Consider the following 21,085-nt stretch of genomic DNA (forward strand, 5'->3'; position numbering starts at 1 on the left):
TGATTACTCTGCCCACCAAACATTAACTCACCTTGACTATTATTTTTGTCTTTCCATTTTAACAACGTTTCAATTGTCATTGCTTACCCTATATTTGAAATTTCCTCTCACGTTCCTTCTAATCCGTAAACATATTCTTTTATTTTTTTTCTTCATCCTGACTGTACTCCTTCGTATTGAAATCAGTGGGTCACATATTCTCTTATTCTAACTCATTCTCTCTTAAGGTACCCACTTCTCAAACTTTTAAAACAAATGTGACAACATTTGATTATTGTTTGTTTTATTTAATTTTCTATTTTAATTTCCACTCTCATCGAATTGGGACATTTATACGAGTTTAACTTTACTTAAACAGCCAAACAAAAGCTCTCAAACATTTAGTGTGACAAAATGCCAGAATTCAGTGACGTAGGGCTGAATCATACTTATTGGCTCAGTGCATGTTATGTCAAGTTTAGTGGAGGATATCTTGTCATGCAATATCTTACTAAATTTGCCACATTAATTGCCATTCCTGACCCTATGGCCTGTATTCTGACTGATTTTTATCCCATCTTACTATGCTCCTGGATGAACTTGTCACTCAGTGACTCACTTGCAAAAACACCACCATCTTTTGCATCTGTGTCGTCTTTGAAAACCCACTGTACATTTGGAAAAGCACTAACACCTGAAAGCTGATCTGCTTAATTTGTGACACTATGAGAAGAGATAGCCGAGAAGGGGCATTTTGACACTGTGTTTCTCCGACTGGTATCTGGCAGACCTGATGGATGAGGTAGTCCAGAGGAAGAACTGGCAGACGATGCTTGCCTGGTTGGAGATGGCACTCCTGGTCAGTGCTGCTTCGAAGATTTAGAGGTTTATCCTGCAGTGCAGAAAAAGGATCACTGACCTTCTCTACCCCACCAAAGTAAATGCCACACTGTCCTCTCAGCTATCCCACACTCTATTCCTGCCACGGCACCCATCTTCCACCAAGGCTAATCCTCCATGCATTGGGGAGACAGGCTGCCTACTTGCAGAACGTTTCAGAGAACACCTCTGGGACACCCGCACCAACCAACCCAACTACCCTGTGGCTGAACACTTTAACTCCCCCTCCCACTCCGCCAAGGATATGCAGGTTCTTGGCCTCCTCCATCGCCAGACCAATGGCAACATGACACCTGGAGGAAGAGCGCCTCATCTTCCGCCTAGGAACCCTCCAACCACAAGGGATGAATGCAGATTTCTCCAGCTTCCTCATTTCCCCTCCCCCCACCTTATCTCAGACCCAACCCTTGGACTCAGCACCACCTTCCTAACCTGCAATCTTCTTCCTGACCTCTCCGACCCCAACCCCTCTCCGGCCTATCACCCTCACCTTAACCTCCTTCCACCTATCGCATTCCCAAAGCCCCTCCCCCAAGTCACTCCTCCCTACCTTTTATCTTAGCCTGCTTGGCACACCTTCCTCATTCCTGAAGAAGGGCTTATGCCTGAAACGTCTGTTCTCCTGCTCCTTGGATGCTGCCTGACCTGCTGCACTTTTCCAGCAACACATTTTTCAGCTCTAATCCTCCATGTCATCAGTCTGCCTCCTCAATCCATCAAAACACCAACATCCTTCCCCTACATGCATGAGCCTCAACAGTCATGCCAGCCACTTGCACCTTACTCATTCGGCCCCTATCTGTCATTGCTGGAGAAGACATCCCATAACAGGGCGGAGTGAAGCTAGACAGTTGGGGCAGCTGCTATTTGTGCCCTCCAACCCTTCTCAGGTCAGAATCCATGCCCTCGCAAAAGAAAACCAGGATCGCTCTTGCAGGAAGTAAAGACATCCATGTGCCATGTACTGAGAAAGTGATTGAAGGCTGGCGAGCATTGCACAGCAACAGATCTGGAGATGGGATGAGGGACGAATGCCCCGGTCACTGGCATTCAGAGGGCTGCTATAGACCATGCACTTGGTCAGTTGCCAGTAGGAGAAGCCTCTGTGGTCTCGGCAATAAAGGGTTTTGTCCATATGCACAGGGAGATGTAGGAGCAGCAGGGGCAGGAGTAAGGGACACAATGGCCCGAAATGCCCAAAAGCTGCAACAATGCAGAGAATCATGTGACCGTCTGTCGTTCTCCAAGACAGCTTGCAGGCTACCGGGGAAAGACAGGTCCAGCTCCCTTTGGGTGTGGGGAATGTGCTGGAAACATGCTCAGATCTACACTCCATCGCTCCAGCCATTGGCCCTCAAGACCTGAGGTGCAGTGACAGTGGAGAGGGGATCCTTGATCCGAGCCCAGGTGTCCCCTCCTCACAAGACACAGGCCAGGAGGCACCCAGCTAGAGGAGGAACCATACATACTGGGTACTCTGCGCTTTCCCCTCGGCAAACTACAGGGATGGTCATGTCGTCCACCTCCACCCTTCCAGACTGTCTCCAACCCTTGGAGGTTTAGGCCAAGGACAGTCAACCTGTTTGTGGCAAGAGGTCTCTTGGCTATCCAGACAAAAGAAAAAGTTCCAAGATCATCCCACGATACCTCCAGGGCCAATAGGCTCCATGAGTGAACAAGCTGCTGCGACCCAGCTGTTGATCTGGGAAGCTACTAAGGAATAGCAGGAGAGTCGGAAAACACACTGAGGGTGCGTCAGTGACACAAATGAACTGTTCTGTAAGAATTTCACAAATTGTCAGAATGGAAGAAATACCAAAACAGTTCCAAATGATTTAATATGGTATTAAACAGGGGATATAAAGAATCAACAATAGTTATTTGGATGATCCACATTTTGAGAAGATGGAAAAAAAGTTCCATTGACACTTCATCTGCAATGACAAAACTTTTTAAATTTGGAGATTCACAAATTTGAATTCAGTATCAAATGGATTAGCATCACCATGCTTTTCACTTAACCAGCACACTCACCTCTGAAACAAAAGGCTAGACTCAAACCCTACTCCAAGACAATCTGAGCTGATAGTTTTGTGCAGTACTGAAGGAATCAGTTTATCAGAGGTGCCACCTTTACAATGTTAAGTAGAGATCTATCTATTGAATCAAATGAACGTAAAAGATCTAATGGCACCTTTCAAGATATCCCAATGTCTGGTTCTTTCCTCAACACAGCAGAGGAAATGACATTCAATCAGCTTACCACTATTTCTGGAAACTTGCCGTACATAATTAGCTAGAGAATTTACCTACACAACAGAGATTACATAAAACCACAAAGCATAATTGTAAAGTGGTGTACTGATGTCTGAGACATGACAGATGTCACATAAACACAATTTTTTTCTGACTTCATTAAACAATTCGAAGTTTTTTTTCTCGGATTAATAAACTAATGTTTGAAACAACCAGGTTCAAGTAGTCTTGATAAGAGAATCAATTTAAACATAACAAATATCTCATCTTTGACTTGCATACTCATTTTACATGGTCTAGCTGTATTATTACACTCACCAGTGTTTGTAATCAATGCTCTGACGGATAAGTGTGTGAGGCTGAACTGTCCCGTATGTATCAACTTTTGGCATATTCATGTCATCAATGAAATAAATCAGCTTCTTATTTCCGGGGGGTCCATAATTACGACCAGCCTTTTTCTCAAGAGAATTCTCAAGAACACCTAATTTGTATTTTCAAAAACAAATACAGGAAACTGTTAAAAATGCAAATCAATAAACATGTTTTATAGAAAAAAACTCCAAACCTTATGAATTTGTATCATTATCAATGTAAGTCATGCACCAGAAAGTGACACTGGAAATAACCTGATCCCACCAGGAGTCCTGCAGAATTTTCCATCAAACATATCATCTAATTACAACTAAATGTTTTACAATTTGCTGAGAGCCAAATAATCAATTCCATATAAAACAATTTTTGTGTCAGAAATATTTGGGATAGTGGCAATTATGGGCTTGTTCCAGTACAGACCTGCCCAAACATCACAAAGTTGGTGGGTCAAGCTTCTGATGATGGGAACATTGGAATGCACCGTGGGACATCTCAATTCCAAAAGGCCTGAAAGACATGTCATTGTCAGTTGTAGAGGGGTCCAGGTTTCCAGCAAGGCTGGAAATGCAGCACATTGTGCTGATAACATCTCGGGGGGTTGGCGGTGGGGGGGGGGGGGGGGGGGAGGCGGGGGGCTAAGCTGTGCAGGAATTCTCTCACAGAGCTAGGATCCATAATGGTTTTCAATTCAACCTCATCAAACTAACAGCAATTTTTAAAACCGTATCTGTTCTGAATGGAATTCACAGAATCATTATTCTATGGTACTGAAGGAGGTAATTCAGCCCAATGAGTCCAGCTCTCTGAGCACTTTGACTGATTGTCATACACCTGCCTCTCCTCCCAACGCTGGATCATTTAAAAAAAATTGTCCAATGCTTCGATGGAAACTGCCTGCACCATTCTCCCAGACAGTGCTTTCCAAAACTGGACCACTGAATGCGTGGAAAGGTTTTTTTTCCCCCATCTAACATTTGCAGCTTTTGTAAAACACTTCAAAACTTTGACTTTTTAAAAAATTCACTCATGGGACACAGGTGTTGCTGGCTACCATGCATTTATTATGAGCTACTCTTTTACTGAGTGGCTTACTAATCCATTTCAGACTTGATCTTTTTCTGAGCAGGAACAGGTTCTCCCAACTTAATCTATCCAGAACTCTCAATTTTGAAAACTTCCATTAAATCTCCTCAGCCTTCCCCTCTCCAAATCCATCCAAACTTGTACAAGCTATGCAAATAACTGAAGTTTTCCATTGTCAGAAACATTCTTGTAAACACTTTCTGCATTCTCTCCAACGGATTAACATTCGTCCTAAGCTGAAGTGTAACTGTACATAATCCGATTAATGAAGCCTAAAATAGTGATTGCTCTTTTTGACAGCTGTCTTTACCTGTGCTGCCTCACTTCATGACTTGTGCACATATGTGTTCAGGTCTCTTTGCTCCTGCATACCCTCTTTGTGTTCTCTGCACCAACGCACATTGCCTCAAATATCTGTGTGTTGAACTCCACTTTTTAAGAATTCATTTGGGGATGTGGGATTTGCTGACTTAGAGTCATAGAGATGTACAGCACAGAAACAGACTCTTTGGTCCAACTCGTCCATGCCAACCGGATATTTCAACTCAATCTAGTCCCAGCTGCCAACACCCGGCCCATATCCCTCCAAACCCTTCCTATTCATATACCCATCCAAATACTTCTTAAATGTTGCAATTGTAGTACTCTCCACCACTTCCTCTGGCAGCTCATTCCATAAACGTACCACCCTCTGCGTGAAAAAGTTGCCCCTTAGGTCTCTTGTATATCTTTCCCTTCTCACCCTAAACCTATGGTCTCTAGTTCTGGACTCCCCCACCCCAGACAAGAGACTTTGTCTATTTATCCTATCCATGCCCCTCATGATTTTATAAACATCTATAAGGTCACCTCTCAGCCTCTGATGCTCCAGGGAAAACAGTCCCAGTCTATTCAACCTCTCCGTACAGCTCAAATCCTCCAACCCTTGATGAATATTCACTCCCCATCCATAATTGCCCTTAAGATGGTAGTGGTGAGCTGCTGCAATTCATTTGGTGTAGTACACCCACAATCATGTTAGAGATAGCGCACCAGGAATTTGACCTGGTGACACTGAAAAAGCAGCTATTTATTTCCAAATGTGGATGCTGAGTGGTTTGTAGAAAAACTTACACAGGAATACCACCACCGCTAGCTGCTGTCCTTCTCATTCTAGATGGCAGTCATGGATTTGGAAAGTGCTCTCTAAAGGAGCTTCGGTGGATTTCTGCAATGCACCTTGGAGATGATACACACTGCTGCTAATGAGTGTTATGGTGGAGGGAGCCCAGTGGACTGTATTGTCCTGTATGGTGTCAAGATTCTTGAATGTTGTCAGAGCTGCACTCACACACAAATGAAGAGAATTCCATCACACTACTGACTTGTTCCTTGTGGATGGCAGAAAGGCTTTGAGGAGTCAGGAGGGGAGTTATTCACGGCAGGATTCCTTGTCTTTTTTTGATCCTGTGGGCATAGTACTCATTAGATTCTCTGTTATGAGAGATGTAGTTTGCCTCGCACTTTTGTGATATGAAAGCTATTTGTCACTCAAAACTGAATATTATCCATATCTTAGTGCTTTTGGACATGGAATACATCAGTGTTCAAGGAGTTGCGATTGGTGCTGAACATCATGCACTTATCAGCCAACATCCTCTCTTTTGACCTCATGAAGAAGGGTACGTCATTGATGAAGGTGGTTAGGACATTACCCTGAGGAACTTCTGTAGTGATATCCTGGAGCTGAGGTGACTGACCTCCAACAATCACAATCACCTTTCACCTGTCACCTATCCACCCTGTCCACCAACTTGTCAATGCTCTTTCAAAGCTGCCTTCCTCACAGTTCACTATTCTCCCTAGTTTTGTCAAGTACTACTTTTGAAATTGTCTCTTGCATACCATATCCTTAAGGAAAAGCAAGGGTTCCAATCCTGATCTTTGAGAACTCCACTATAAATCTTCATCCAGCCTAAAAAAAAACATTAACTGTAATGTAATCTTATCTTCCTCTGTTTACTACCCCTTAGCCAATTTTGCATCCATCTGTCGACTGATACTTTTACTCCATGACTTATAACCTTCCTCAGAAGTGGGTTAGCTAGCACTGTATCAAACGTGTATCAAAGGTCATATATACCTCAAGAACAGCCACCCCTTATCAACTTAAAAAAAAACAAGTTTGTTAGACACACTTTTCCCTTAACCAGATTAACCTGTATTTTTCTATTTGAGTACTTTATGACAAATAATTGTTTCTGGAAGTCTCTTCACCAATGACTAGCCTGTATTGGCTGGGCCTATCTTTACAACCATTTTTAAAGAAGGGTACAATTTTTGTAATTCTCAAGTCCTCCAATATGACCCTCTGAATCTGGGGAAGACTGAAACATCATTGTCAATGTCTCTGCAACTTCCACTCTCACTTTTTTCAATATTCTTTGATGCATCTTAAATAGCTTATCCAGTACCTCTATCTTATCAACTTTAAATCTTCCTTGTGATTGAAGTTCTTATTTAGTATATCAGCCATGGCTCTTGTCTTCATGTGTAAATTAAACCTACTCTTCCTTTTACCACCCTTTCATTATTTATGTGTGTGTTTAAGACTTCAGGATTTTCATTCATATTAGCGGAGCTTTTTTTATACTCAGTATTTGTTTCTATTTGCTTTCTCACCTTACTTCTAAAGCTTCTACATTCAGCTTGATGCTCAAACTTCTTTGCTATCTCACTCTTGTCATAAATTTCTATCTCCCTGTCTCCAGGGAGTTCTGAGTTTGTTTGTCCTGTCTTTCAGGAGAAAGTGAGGACTGCAGATGCTGGAGATCAGAGTTGAAAATGTGTTACTGGAAAAGTGCAGCAGGTCAGGCAGCATCCAAGGAGCAGGAGAATCAACGTTTCAGGCATGAGCCCTTCTTCAGGAATCATTCCTGAAGAAGGGCTCATGCCCGAAATGTCGATTCTCCTGCTCCTTGGATGCTGCCTGACCTGCTGCGCTTTTCCAGCAACACATTTTCTATCCTGTCTTTCATTTTTGAAGGAATATAACTTAACTGTACCTGAATCCCACTGTTAGGCTACTGTTTATCCCATAAACCTTTGCTTCCAGTCCATCCAGCCTAGCTCTGTCCACTGTCTCATTCAAGGACTTCTCTCTACCAGCTGAATATTCCTAATCTGGGGAGGCAATGGCCCAGTGGTTTGCTCGCTGGACTGTTAATCCAGAGACCCAGGTCATGTTCTGGGGAACCAGGTTGGAATCCTGCCATGGCAGATGGTGGAATATGAATTCAATAAAAATCCGGAATTAAGAGTCGAACGACGACCATGAATCCATTATCGACTGTTGGAAAAACCCATCCGGCTCACTAATGCCCATGAGGGAAGGGAATTGCCATCCTTACCTGGTCTGGACTACATGTGACTCCAAACCCACAGCAATGTGGTTGACTCTTAACTGCCCACTGGGCAATTAGGAAAGGGCAATAAATGTTGGCCTAGACAGGGATATCCTCATTCCATGAATGAATTAAAAAAAACGTCTGGATAGACCAGTGTTATTTTTCATTATTACCCTAAACCTTCTGATATATTGATCACTGTGCCACAGATATTCCCCCACTATCATTTGATCGACTGAGCCCACATCTTAATCCTTAGAACAGTGTCTAGCAGTGCTGCCTTTCTTGTTGGGCTTGACACTTACTTCTGTTGGAGATTCTGAACACATGCCTCTTCCTCACTGCCCATTATACCAGCACATTTGTAGTCTACATATGGGGAATTAAAGTCCCTCATTATAACAACTCTATGATGGTTACCCCTCGCTGATATGTCCTTGCAGATTTCTTCCTCTATATCCTTCCCATTAGTTGGTGGTCTATAGATTAATCCATGCAATGCAACTGAACCATTCTTACTCCTTCGCTGTGGCCAAATTGATTCTGTTCTTGAACCTCAGAAACATCCCCTTTCTTCAGCACTGCAACAGTCCCCTTCACCAAACAAAGGTCATCCCACCTCCTTTATACTCTTTTGTATCTTTTCTCATCACCACAACCAGGAACATTTAACTCACACCTGCATGTCCTTGAGCCGGGAATCCATTATTGCCATATCATAACTCCACGTTGCAGTCTGTGCCTGTAACTCTCCAACCTTATTCTCTGAATAGTCACATACATGCTGTGTAACACTAATTTAAATATAATTACTTTCACCATCACTCTGACTATACCTATTAACTGACTAATGTCTATTTTAATGCTGTGTTCCTTGTACAGCATTTCATACACTGATGACTGTATCGGCACCACCTCGAACTCCCACGAGGAGGTTGAACAATTCATCAACTTCACCCTTACTCCAAACTCTTTCCACCCTGACCTAAAGATCACATGGATCATCTCCTTTCTAGACCTCTCCATCTCTATATCCGGACATCTACTTTAAACCCACCGACTCCCATAGTACCTTGACATAATCTCCTCCCACCCCCTTTCCTGCAAAATTGCAATCCCTTACTCCCAACTCCTCCACCATATCTGCACCCAGGAGGAGCAATTCCACTCCAGGACATCAGAGATGGCCTCCTATTTCAAGGACCACAATTTCTCCACCCACATGATCAACAATGCCCTCCAATGTATCTCCTCCACTTCCTGCACCTTCATCCTTGAACACCATCTCTCCAACCACAACAAGGATAGAATTCCCCTGGTTCTCACCTTCCACTCCAACGATATATGGATACAGCGCATTATCCTCTGCAATTTCCGCCACCTACAACCAGACCCCACCAAAGATATATTACCCTCCCCATCCCTATCACCATTCTGCAGAGACCATTTCCTTCCTGACTCCTTTGTTAGGTCCATGCACCCAACCAAACCACCCTCCACACCCAGCACCTTCCCTTGCTGCAGAGGTGATGTAAAATCTGCACCCTTCCCTCTTCACCTCCATCCAAGGCCCCAAAGGATCTTTTCATATCTGGTGGAGAATTTCCCATGCATAGAACAAAGAAAATTTACAGCCCAGGAACAGGCCTTTCGGCCCTCCAAGTGTGCGCCAATCCAAATCTACTGTCTAAACCTGTTGCCCAATTCTTAAGCATTTGTTCCCCTCTGCTCCTCACTTATTCATGCATCTGTCCAGACACACCTTAAATGAATCTACCATGTCTGCCTCTACTACCTCTGCTGACAAAGCGTTCCAGGCACCTCCTACCCTCTGTTTAAAGTACTTGCCACGTGTATTCCCCTTAAACTTTTCACCTCTCACCTTGAAAGCATGATCTCTCATTACTGAATCCTGGGAAAAACTTTATGTCTATCTACCCTGTCTATAGCCTTCATGATTTTGTAGACCTCAATCAGGTCCCCTCTCAATCTCAGTTTTTCGAATGAAAACAAATCTAACCTACTCAACCTCTCTTCATAGCAAGCACCTTCCATACCAGGCAACATCCTCAAACCTTCTCCAAAGCGTCCACATCCTTTTGGTAATGTGGTGACCAGATTATCCACCCACCTCATCTATAGTGTTCATTGCTCTTGATGTGGTCTCTTGCACTTCAGGGAGACAGGATGTCAACTCGCAGAGTATTTCAGGGAACATCTCTGGGAACATACACCAAACGACTCCTCCACCCTATGGCCGACCACTTCAATACCCCCTCCCACTCCCACAAGGGCATGCAAGTCCTGGGCCTCCTCCACTGCCAAATCCTAGCCACCCGACACATGGGGAAGAACGCTTCATCTTCCATCTCAGGAACCTTCAAGCACATGGCATCAACATTGACTTCATCAGTTTCCAAACCTCCCCTTCCCCTATCTCATCCTAGTTCCAACCCTCCAACTCTGCACTGCCCTCTTGAACTGTCCATCTTCCTTTTCACCTACCCACTCTCCCCTCTTCACGACTTATCACCATCACCCACCTGCATCTACCTATTGTCCCCCCACCTACCTTCTTTCCCCACTCCCACTCTCTTATTTATCTCTCAGCCCCCTTCCCCCTTCACATTCCTGATGAAGGGCTCATGCCCGAATCGTCGACTCTCCTGCTCCTCTGATGTTGACTGACCAGTCTTGCTTTTCCAGTGCCACACTTTTCGACTCAACGTTTCGTATACCCTGCTATTACTTACCACTATTCTCTCCAGATTCCTACATGTTTACTAGGTCAGTTTGACTCACCCAACAGCAAAACAGTCTTCAAGGAACTCAGCCCCAGTTCCATTCAAATGCAACATGGCTATGTAGATAGGTGCCAGCTCCATCAGAGTCAGTCCCTCCATGCGACAAATTTCCAAGCTGTGCATTCATTTACCTTATCGTCCTATTTCAGTTCTCACTTCCATATGGCACTGAGAATAACCTGGAGATTACTGCATTAGAGGTCCTGCTTCTTAGTTCTCTATTGAGCTCCCTAAATTCCAAGTGCAGAACCACGTCTCTTTGCACTTTTGGCACTAGTACCAGTCTGGACTATGACCTCTGGCTGTTTGCTCTCCCTCAAAAGGATATCCTGCAGTGGTTTCATAACATTGTTGACCCTAACACAAGGGAAGGAACATACTATCCTGGAGAGTACAAATGAACAGCTGCGGAGGTGCTTGGGCATTACAGTAACGAAAGAACCCTCTATCAGTACCCTGTTGCACTCTTCTTCCTCTGCATCTGTACAGCTGGGCCATCCGTGGTACCACAGGGTTTGGCTCTGACTGCATTCTTCCAAGGACCCATCTCCCTGACTGATATCTAGAACAGAAAGCTGGTTAATGGGTGGGATATCTGGGAATACGTGACAGTTTATTTTGTACGGTATGACAGGCACATTCCCCAATTTGTATGCTTGCTTCCAACTGGTGGTGCGACCACCTCTGTGAATTCGACCTTGTGAATTGCAAAACAGTTCCTGAAAAACTAATTACTTACGCTGTAACATCACTGAAGAGGTATAGTAGTTGAAAGGCACTTTGGACACCATATAGTCATCAGATAGATTAGCAAGTCTGTCTTGCACTAGGATAGTTTTGCCAACTCCTGCATTTCCCACAAGCATAACTGGCTTCCCTTTGTCCAGCAACAAATCTACAAAGAATTGTAGCTGGGTGGTCTCAGCTGTAGGGACAAGGACTGCCTACAATGAACAAAGAGTCACTATTAAAATGAGAGCTATAAATACAAAGATTTGTACAGAAATTCAATGATTCCAGACCAAGTCACGCTTTACTCAGTTTAAGAACACAGTTAAATATTCCAAAGGGGTGGCACAACTTCAGTGGAGAGTTGTTAGATGAGCAGTTCTTGTAAAAGTTGCTTGCACGGTGCCACTTTGTAAAGAGTTTCACACCTGCGCTGCAGAAGATGCTGCAACCAATGATGCACCTTAGAATGGTGACAGAACTGTTGGCTTTCTGCACATTCCAATCTGGTCTTAATCTTGACTAATTTTGAATAATACAAGGTCAGCTCATTTGCACAATAGCCCAGATTTTGTCACTGCAATCATGCCAAAAGTTTCAGAATTGGCCAACATCACTCTGAAATTGACAATTCCTGAAGTTGACACATTTGCAGTTCAGTGCTAAAATTCATAAATTACTATCAATAATTCTGCACTTCTTCAAAATGTGAACTGCTGAAAGTCCCAAAGTTGTCTATTAATTATAAAAATCGGTGAACGTTTTTGAACTTCCCTTTTATGTCATTAACTGGGCTGCAAAAATTCATGAAAATATTAGAATTTGTTTAATGGCACACAACTTCATTACTAACAGTGCACAATGTTCATAATTACTGCTGATCAGCCTCTTGATCCTGAAAATCTGAGTTTATATCTGTGGGCTGTCAAACTTCTTCATTTTGATAAAACAAAGCAATGCACTTTCTTTGACAATAAAGTGACATCTGCCTTAATCCCATACATATACCACATCACACATCAACACAAATAGACTTAAGCTGCCATAACATAAATGACCTTATTATTAATAGTTTCCAAGTTTTAATAACTATGAAACATTAAGCCTCAATAATAATTTACTTTGTTAACTGCATAATATGGACATATTACCAACACAATGACTGGCATCATAGAGTGCCTTGACACAGCCATGTGCTACATAGATAGTATTCTCATTCATGGCTCCCACACAGAGGAGCATGATACTTTGGCCCCAAACAATAACAGCAAAAAGGTTATGAATTTTAATGCAATTTTCAGTTCTCCATGTCAGATATATATAAAATAAAAGGCGACATTCATTGTTTTTTTTGCCACACCTTCTAGAGAAAAGCTTGAGACTTTACAGTATCAAGCAGAGTGTGGTTATCACAAATCTGATCAGCACCATTAAAAATTGACTGTGTTGTAATGAGAAACAAACCTTCATGGAGAGCAAAGCATTACATATAATTCCCTTGCTGAGAATCGTGATTTGCTTTCTTAAATGCAGCATGCATTGTAATATTCTTTGTGATACCACTTAAACGATCACGAGTGCATAATGGCTACAGTGTTCCAAAGAAGACCCTTGATGTTCACAATGTTGTTGTATATTGATCTTCTTTCAGGAATCACTGTAAATATTTCATTCACATGGACTAAGTTGGATAGGAACGCACCCATCTGGTTAACCATGTCCTAAAGTATTGGAGTATATTGACTGTGCAAGCTGGTGGAAAAGTATTGATGGCCATTTTTATTTTGGGGGTGGGGGGGTGGGGAGGGGTGATCATTCTAGATCCCAGAGCCCTTGCCAATGTGGTGCAGAAAGCTGATGGCAAACTTGGAGATCTCAGGCTTCTGGCTGAGTGACAGAGCAAGAGCCTGTAATGGTAACAGTTTGTTTGCGCCAAAGTATCATGCTCCTCTGTGTGGGAGCCATGAATGAGAATACTATCTATGTAGCACATGGCTGTGCCAAGGCACTCTATGATGCCAGTCATTGTGTTGGTAGATCTTGGGTGCTGAAGCAATCCCAAATGTAAGACAATAAAATCAGTACGTTCTGAAGGGAACAACGAAAATTATTAATACTTTGATTTCTTCATCGGATGGAAATTGTTAAAAGCACTATTTGCACCAATTTGATAAAGAACAATGTCCCTTCAAGTTCTCATCGACAGATGCCTTCTGTGGCAGTCTACACAATTTTTACAGAATCACTCATTTAACATACAAACGGCAAGCCAGAGCACCAAGAATTGATTTGATTTGATTTATTGTTGTCACATGTACCGAGATATAGTGAAAAGTGCTACTTTCCACACTCTAAAGGCAGTTCATACCACACAAAGTGCACCAAGTAGTAGAACAAAGTGCAGAATACAAATTTACAGCCGCAGAGAAGGTTCTGAGAAAGATCAGAATTAACGTTTGAGAGATCCCTTCAAAAATTTAATAACAGTGGGGAAGAAGCTAACCTTGAATTGATTCATACGCGTACTCAAACCTTCATATCTTCTGCCCAATAGGAGAGGGTGCAGGAATGTAAAAGCAGGGTGGAAGGGGCCTTTGACTATGATGGTTGCTTTCCTGAGGCATTGGGAAGTATAGATGGAGTCAGTGGATGGAAGGCAGGTTTGTGTGATGGTCTGGGCTGTGTTCACAACTCTCTGCAATTTCTTGTGGTCTTGGGAAGAGCAGTTTCCATACCATACTGTGATGCATCCAGATACAATGCTTTCTATGACACATCTATAGAAATTGGTAAGAGTCCTTGCGGACATGCTGGGGGCTTGTACAGAGTTAAGATGCTCTCCATCGTGCTAGTCACCTGTCATGGGACTGCAGTAATGACTAATTTTGCTGATTATTGCTGTGTGCATTATTTTCAAATCAGTTTTGCTGTGTCAGTGGCTTTTCACTTTCTCACCATTAACAGTGTTGGTTAGAATCTCTGGTAAAGGATTCCATCTACTGCACCATGCATAAATATCAAGACTGTAATCCAGATGCTTTTGACAGATGGAGACTTGACATCATACTAGTGCAACCTAATGAACCTTTATTAACTATTTTACATGAACGTTAATGACTTAGCTCAACAGGACTCCATTTGAACTTTCTTCACTTCGGTGATACCCATCATCTAACATCACTGATAATGCACTTTAGCTGTTGGCATAATAGCAATAAAACACTTATGCTACAGGTATCATACATAACACCTTGCAGTGAACCTGACTTTCCTCTCATGTTGATGTCGGAAGCCCCTGTCATTTACTTGATGTATGCGTGTACTGCAGACATGGAACAAAAAACCAAAAGGTCAGTCCGACACAGGAACAGGCCCTTTGGCCCACTAGACTGTACTGACACATGATGCCTTTCTAAACTTAAAGCCTTCTGCATCTATGTGGTCCGTATCCCATTTTTCCCTGTATTTGTCATTTCTCTTTTTATGTCTGTCAATATGTCTCTTAAATGTTGCTATTTTATATGCCCCCATCTCCTCTGACACAGCATTCCAGGCACATATCACCTGTGTAAAAAAAATTGCCTCTCACATCTCTTAACTCTAAACCTCACATCTCTAAATTTACCCCCTTTTACCCTAAACCTATCTCAGCCAGTAACTGACATTTCTACCCTGGGAAAAAGACTCCAACAATGCATGCTTCTTATAATTTTGTAAACTTCAATTAGGTCACCCCTCACTTGACATTCAAGTGAAAACAAACCAAGCTTGTCCAATCTCTTTTCATAGTTAATACCCTCCAAACCAGGCAACATGCTGGTAAACATTTTCTGTTCTCTCTTCAAAGTCTCCACATCCTTCTGGCAGTGTGGTGATCAGAATTGTACACAACATTCCAAATAAAAACCAAAATATTCCAAATTTTGCCTAGCTAAAGTTGAATACATCTGACATAACCATGGCAATCACAGGCCCCAAGATTGTGACAAGTGTGGCCTGAATACAAAATGAAATTTGGATCTCTGGCCCTTCATAAATCCTTCTTCAATTCTTTGTACAATGTATTGTTAAAACCAGCAATAGTAAAAGAATAATGAAGCAAAGTACTGGCAAAGAAAAAAGAAACTAACTAATATGCTGATTAAACCTGCACGATGAGAGAAGTAAATTTATTGTTAAATAGCTTGTTGGCATGAAACATTTTAAGAGGCCCATTAAAGTATGGGCAAACTTTGAAATCTGTGTCTTGAAGAAATAATTCAGGATTGTTAATAGGGGGGATTTCAACATTGAAATGAGGCTGCTCTTGTCCATAGCAGACCCACAGCTTTGCCTCCTAATTGACCAGTAAGAAACTGCGTTCCTTTCAAATTGACCACAAGGCCAATCACCAATTTTTCAATCTGTGCCCACTACTTGCAAGGGTTTGGAGGTGAAGTCGGCAGTAAGTCAAGGTTTATACATATTTGTACATTTTATAGATGTTTAATATTAATCATTTCATCATTCATTTTGAATCTATCATCTACAAGGAAGGAGAGGCAAACCCAATAAAATCAGATGATTCACATTCCCCCACACTACAGAAAGCCATGGATGTTTGCGATCAGGCTGCAGAGCCACTTGAGTGCACATAACAGAAGACTCCACATGCTCAAGAGATGACCATCTTCAGCAACAGAGGCAAATGTACAAGTAGGATTCAAAATGTTTTACATCTGAAATGCTTTTCTGTCTTTTCTATCTCCAGCTGCTGATGGGCTAGTTGTGAAATCCATTATTTTCTATTTTAAGACTTCTAGTATTCGCAATACCCTTTGAATAAGAAGGCATTTACTCACTTGTACAGGATTATCCACTTCCATTTCAAATGTTGGTATCTTTTCAGACCAAGGAATAAACTTTTTTGTTTCAGGATCTAGGTAATAATCAAAGACAGTTCCCTGGGATGGAAGTTTAACAGCCTTCATTTCTTTGCACCACCAATGACTGAATTCAACACGATAGTCTACCAGCTAAAAAAGAAATCAACAATGATGGTTACCATTGTACACAATCTAATTTCCAACTCAATTGCGACAGATAAAACTAGACACTTCTAAATACTAGCCATATCATTGTGCAAGACTCATTTAGAATTCTAGAATTGGAGTCAAATAAGGATTATCTGATGCAGGAAAATCTAACAGAGAGGTAGCTTAAATGCATCAAGTTTGCATCAGATCTTTCCAAAGCAAAACCAGCCAGTCCTACCATCTGCCTCCCTGTAACCCACTATTTTCCCCCATTTGTTTCTCTTCAAGTATTTATCCAATTTACTTCCCATCACTAATTAGAATTTTGATCCTACCACAATAATAGGGAGGAGCTGTATTCCAAATCTGAACTACTCTATTTGGAGGAGACCTTCTTACGAGAGAGAGAGTGAGAGAGAGAGTGAGAGAGAGAGAGAGTGAGAGAGTGAGAGTGAGAGAGAGAGTGAGAGTGAGAGTGAGAGAGAGAGTGAGAGTGAGAGTGAGAGTGAGAGAGTGAGAGAGAGAGTGTGAGAGAGAGTGAGAGAGAGTGAGATCTTGGAGGAACCTGTTTGGGAGAGGTCACATCACAGTAACAGATAAGTGAATAGTTTTAAGTATAGCCTCCCTACAATAGGGAGTAGAGTGGATTCTTTCTAGATTATATGTTTTATTGAGATATATCTCTTAAGTCATAAGTGTTACGTTAGCCTGGAGAAGTGTTTTGTAGAGGAATAAGACGGTACTATTTTTTGGGTCTGTAGACTGGAAGAAGCAAAAATGGCCTTTAGAAGAGTGATGTGCTCTTCTTGTCGGATGTGGGAGTTTAGCGAGAGTTTACGGGTTACTGAGGATTATATCTGCAATAAATGCCTTTGGTAGCGAATCTTGTCAGATTGAATGATCAGTTGGAGAGACAGTTAAAGGCAATGAGGAATGTACAAGAGCAAAGGAGTGTGATAGATGGCAGTTATAGGAAGAGAGAAAAACCGCAGATACAGTCACACATAGATGGGCTACCTCCAGGAAAGGTAAGAGAGGTAGGCAGGAGTCTTCTGCGGCTATCCCCATTTCAAGTATGCTGCTTTGGAAAATGTAGGGAGTGATGTATTCTCAAAGAAATGTAGCATGAGCAGCCAAGTTTCTGGCATCAAGACAGGCTCTAATGTAATGAGGGATACGTCAGGTTCCAAGTGATTGATTTGTGTTCGTGTATTCTCTAGTCAGAGGTACAGACAGACATTTCTGAGGCCAGCAATGAAAAATCAGAATGGTGCGTTGCCTCCTTGGGACCAGGATCAAGAATGTCTTAGAGAATGTTCTCAAAGGGAAGAGGGACCAGCAGGAGGTCATTGTATACATTGGAACCAACGACATAGGAAGAGAAAAGGATGAGATTCTGAAGGGAGAATATAGAAAGTTAGGCAGGAATTTAAAAAGGAGTCCTCAAGGGTAGTAATATCTAGATAACTTCCAGTGCTATGAGCTAGTGAGGGCAGGAATAGGAGGATAGAGCAGATGAATGCATGGCTGAGGAGCTGGTGTATGGGAGAAGGATTCACATTTTTGGATCATTGGAATCTCTTTTGGGGTAGAAGTGACCTGGATAAGAAGGACGGATTGCACCTAAATTGAAGGGGCGGGGTGGGACCCAGGGAGATAGTGAGGAAAGAGATCAATCTGAGACTGGTACAGTTGATGAAGGGCTTTTGCCCGAAACGTCGATTTCGCTGCTCGTTGGATGCTGCCTGAACTGCTGTGCTCTTCCAGCACCACTAATCCAGTATTTGCTTTCCAGCATCTGCAGTCATTGTTTTTACCTCAGTTGAGAAAATAAGTGAGTCAAACAGTCAGGGTTGGCAGGGACAAATCAGAAACCAAGGTAGGATTGATACTTTTAAACTGCATTTATTTCAATGCAAGAGGCCTAACAGGGAAGGCAAATGAACTCAGGGCATGGTTAGGAACATGGGTCTGGGATACCACAGCAATTACAGAAACATGGCTCAGAGATGGGCAGGACTGGCAGCTTAATGTTCCAAGATATAAATACTACAGGAAGGATAGAAAGGGAGGCAAGAGAGGAGGGGAAGTGGTGTTTTCAATAAGGGATAGCATTACAGCTGTATTGAGGGAGGATATTTCTGGGAATACATCGAGACAAGTTATTTGGGTGGAACTGAGAAATAAGAGAGGGATGATCACCTTATTGGGATTGTATTATAAACCCCCTAATAATCAGTGAGAAATTGAGAAACAAACTTGGAAGAAGATTTCAGTTATCTGTAAGAATATTAGGGTGGTTATGGTAGGGGATTTGAACTTTCCAAACATAGACTGGAACTGCCATAATGTCAGGGGTTTAGTTGGAGAGGAATGTGCTAAGTGTGTACAAGGAAGTTTTCCGATTCAGTATGTGTATGCATCTACTAGAGAAGGTGCAAAACTTGACCTACTCTTGGGAAATGAGGCATGGAAGGTGACTGAGGTGTCAGTGGGGGAGCACCTTGGGGCCAGCGACCATAATTCTATTAGATTTAAAATAGTGATGGAAAAGGATAGATCAGATCTAACTGTTGAAGTTCTCAATTGGAGTAAGTCTAATTTTGATGGTATTAAGCAAAAACTTTCAAAAGCTGACTGGGGGCAGACGTTTCCATGTAAACGGATGGCTGGAAAAAGGGAAGCCTTCAGAAATGAGATAATGAGAGTCCAGAGAGTGTGGAAGGGTGGTAGGTATAGGGAATGGTGGATGACTAAAGAAATTGAGGGTTTGGTTAAGAAAAAGAAGGAAGTATATGTCAAGTATAAACAGGATAGATCGAGTGAATCCTTAGAAGAGTATAAAGACAGTAAGAGTATACTTAAGAGGGAAATCAGGAGAGCAAAAAGGGAACATGAGAGAGGTTTGGCAAATAGGGTTAAGGAGAATCCAAAGGGTTTTACAAATACATTAAGGACAAAAGGGTAACTAGCGAGAGAATAGGGCCCCTCAAAGATCAGCAAGACAGCTTTTGTGTGGAGCCGGAGATGGGGGTGATACTAAATGAATATTTTGCATCAGTATTTACTGTGGAGAAGAACATGGAAGATACAGAATGTAGGGAAGTGGATGGCGACATCTTGAAAAATGCCCATATTACCGAGAAGGAAGTGCTGCATGTCTTGAAATGCATAAACGTGGATAAATCCCCAGGATCTGATCAGGTGTACCCGAGAACTCTGTGGGAAGCTAGGGAAGTGATTGCTGGGCTTCTTACTGAGATATTTGTATCATCAATAGTCACAGGTGAGGTGCTAGAAGACTGGAGGTTGGCTAACGTGGTGCCACTGTTTAAGAAGGGCGGTAAAGACAAGCCAGGGGACTATAGACCAGTGAGCCTGATGTCGGTGGCGGGCAAGTTGTTGGAGGGAATGCTGATGGACAGAATGTACATGTATTTGGAAAGGACTGATTCGGGATAGTCAACATGGCTTTGTGTGTGGGAAATCATGTTTCACAAACTTGATTGAGTTTTTTGAAGAAGTAACAAAGAGGATTGATGAGGGTAGAGCAGTAGATGTGATCGACATGGACTTCAGTAAGGTGTTTTACAAGGTTCCCCATGGGAGACTGATGAGCAAGGTTACACCTCAGGGAATACAGGGAGAACTAATCGATTGGGATACAGAACTGGCTTGAAGGTAGAAGACAGAGGGTGGTGATGGAGGGCTGTTTTTCAGACTGGAGGCCTATGACCAGTGGAGTGCCACAAAGATTGGTGCTGGATCCATTACTTTTCGTCACTTATATAAACATTTTTGATGTGAACATAAGAGGTATAGTTAGTAAGTTTGCAGGTGACACCAAAATTGGAGGTGTAGTGGACAGTGAAGAAGGTTACCTCAAATTACAATGGGTTCTTGACCAGATAGGCCAAGGGTTGAGGAATGACAGATGGAGTTTAATTTAGATAAATGTGAGATGTTGCATTTTGGGAAAGTAAATCAGAGCAGGACTTATACGCTCTATGGCAAGGTCCTCAGGAGTGTTGCCGATCAAAGAGACCTTGGAGTGTAGGTTCATAGCTCCTTGAAAGTAGAGTTGCAGGTATAGATAGGATAGTGAAGTAGGGATTTTGTATGCTTTCCTTTATTGGTCAGAGCATTGAATATAGGAGTTAGGAGGCCATGTTGCAGCTGTACAGGATGTTGGTTAGGCCACTGTTGGAATATTGCGTGCAATTTTGGTCTCCTTCCCATCGGAAAGATGTTGTGAAACTTGAAAGGTTTCAGAAAAGATTTACAAGGATGTTGCCAGGGTTGGAGGATTTGAGCTATAGGGAGAGGCTGAATAGGCTGGGGCTGTTTTCCCTGGAGCGTCAGAGGCTGACGGGTGACCTCATAGAGGTTTATAAAATCATGAAGGCCATGGATAGGATAAATAGACAAAGTCTTTTCCCTGGGTTGGGGGAGTCCAGAATTACAGGGCATAGGTTTAGGGTGAGACAGGAAAGATATAAGAGAGACTTAAGGGGCAACTCTTTCATGCAGGTGTATGGAATGAGCTGCCAGAGGAAGT

At 42.4% G+C, this 21,085-nt stretch overlaps 1 protein-coding gene across 1 annotated transcript in view; it reads right to left on the reverse strand.

Annotated features, from left to right (window-relative positions):
• Window positions 1-21,085, reverse strand: part of LOC140480447 (dynein axonemal heavy chain 11-like) — a 445,469-nt gene that overhangs the window by 211,255 nt on the left and 213,129 nt on the right. The window contains exons 45-47 of the mRNA XM_072575322.1: window positions 16,354-16,527; window positions 11,523-11,727; window positions 3,454-3,619 (exon numbers count right to left, since the gene is read on the reverse strand). Of these exons, the coding sequence (XP_072431423.1) occupies window positions 3,454-3,619; window positions 11,523-11,727; window positions 16,354-16,527 (545 nt within the window). The remainder of the gene's footprint in view (window positions 1-3,453; window positions 3,620-11,522; window positions 11,728-16,353; window positions 16,528-21,085) is intronic.

This window comes from Chiloscyllium punctatum, chromosome 8, assembly GCF_047496795.1.
Source record: "Chiloscyllium punctatum isolate Juve2018m chromosome 8, sChiPun1.3, whole genome shotgun sequence".
In the NCBI taxonomy this organism is placed as follows: Eukaryota; Metazoa; Chordata; class Chondrichthyes; order Orectolobiformes; family Hemiscylliidae; genus Chiloscyllium; species Chiloscyllium punctatum.